This window comes from Etheostoma cragini, chromosome 15 (genome assembly GCF_013103735.1).
Source record: "Etheostoma cragini isolate CJK2018 chromosome 15, CSU_Ecrag_1.0, whole genome shotgun sequence".
In the NCBI taxonomy this organism is placed as follows: Eukaryota; Metazoa; Chordata; class Actinopteri; order Perciformes; family Percidae; genus Etheostoma; species Etheostoma cragini.
In genome coordinates this window covers 1378136-1379484 of record NC_048421.1, presented here as the reverse complement: position 1 = coordinate 1379484, position 1349 = coordinate 1378136, and the positions used below count along the sequence as shown (strand labels likewise).

The following is a 1349-nucleotide window of genomic DNA, read 5'->3' as shown; positions in this document are numbered from 1 at the left end:
ATTTAGGTTTGATGGTTAAGGTTAGGGTTAGGGTGAGGGTTAAGGTTAGGCATTTAGGTTTGATGGTTAAGGTTAGGGCTAGGGTGAGGGTTAAGGTTAGGCATTTAGGTTTGAAGGTTAAGGTTAGGGTTAGGGTGAGGGTTAAGGTTAGGCATTTAGGTTTGATGGTTAAGGTTAGGGTTAGGGTGAGGGTTAAGGTTAGGCATTTAGGTTTGATGGTTAAGGTTAGGGTTAGGGTAAGGGTTAAGGTTAGGCATTTAGGTTTGATGGTTAAGGTTAGGGTAAGGGGCTAGTGAATGCATTATGTCAATGACTGGTCCCCACAAAGATAGCCAGACAAGAATGGGTGTTTGTGCGTGTGTGTGTGTGTGTGTGTGTGTTTGTGCGTGCGTGTGTGCGTGCGTGTGTGTGTTTGTGTCTTTCACATACATTGTATTTCTGGAAGAAGCTGAGGTAGCGGATGACTCCGACCCAGACCAGCAGCGTGGAGGTTCCCAGCAGGATCCCACACATGTCATAGGACGACAAACTCTGCATCACAACAACAGTGACCTCATCACTCACCAGAAACACGTCATACGATGACACACTCTGCATCACAACAACAATAGTGGCCATAACCAGAAACACACAAAAAAAAAGGTTTTAAAGGTTTTTAAGACCCTTTTCATACCATCCAGGATAAAATGTAATGCCTAAAACTTTACGGCCATTAGGGGTGTTAAAATAATTCGCTGCATCAAACGATGACAGGCCATAACCGATTATTGCCGACTGATGTTACTTGTTAGCTGTACTTTTTTGTTCAGACTTCACTTCATTCGGAAAGTGTCTTTTTTTTAAGAAAAAAAGCAGATACACTAACAAAGGGGAGTTCATATACTGTATATATACGACTGCTTTGATTTGTTGATGAAAACCACGTGTAGCAGTATATAGTAATATTGAGGAGGTGATGCATCGTGATATCAAATCGTTGACATCTTCCTAACATGCCGAAGTCCCGCCCTTCGACTTCCAGTCCATGGGACAGGGGTCAATGGAGAGATAATCATTATTTTTTAGTCCGGTTCGAGTTGTGTTGTGCATTTCACAAATGATGTGTGTAAATTTAAAAGATCATTTTACATGTCAAGAGATAAACGATTTGACGTAAAGAAGTTGAACAACATTAGGTTTTGTGTGAGATCACTTAGAGAACTACATCTCTCGTCTCCAACAACATACGTCCAAAAATTCTGATCTTTAAAGGTCCCATGACATGGTTCTCTTTAGTGGTCCCTAATACTGTATCTGAAGTCTCTTTTATATAGACCTTAGTGGTCCCTAATACTCTATCTGAAGTCTCT

The 1349-nt window shown here is 41.1% G+C and overlaps 1 protein-coding gene across 1 annotated transcript in view; it reads right to left on the bottom strand.

The window, feature by feature from the left end:
* The window catches only part of LOC117958118 (mucolipin-1-like), a 10327-nt gene that overhangs the window by 4882 nt on the left and 4096 nt on the right, over nucleotides 1–1349 (bottom strand). Inside the window, exon 3 of the mRNA XM_034894379.1 lies at nucleotides 426–591. Coding sequence (XP_034750270.1) covers nucleotides 426–591 — 166 coding nt within the window. The remainder of the gene's footprint in view (nucleotides 1–425; nucleotides 592–1349) is intronic.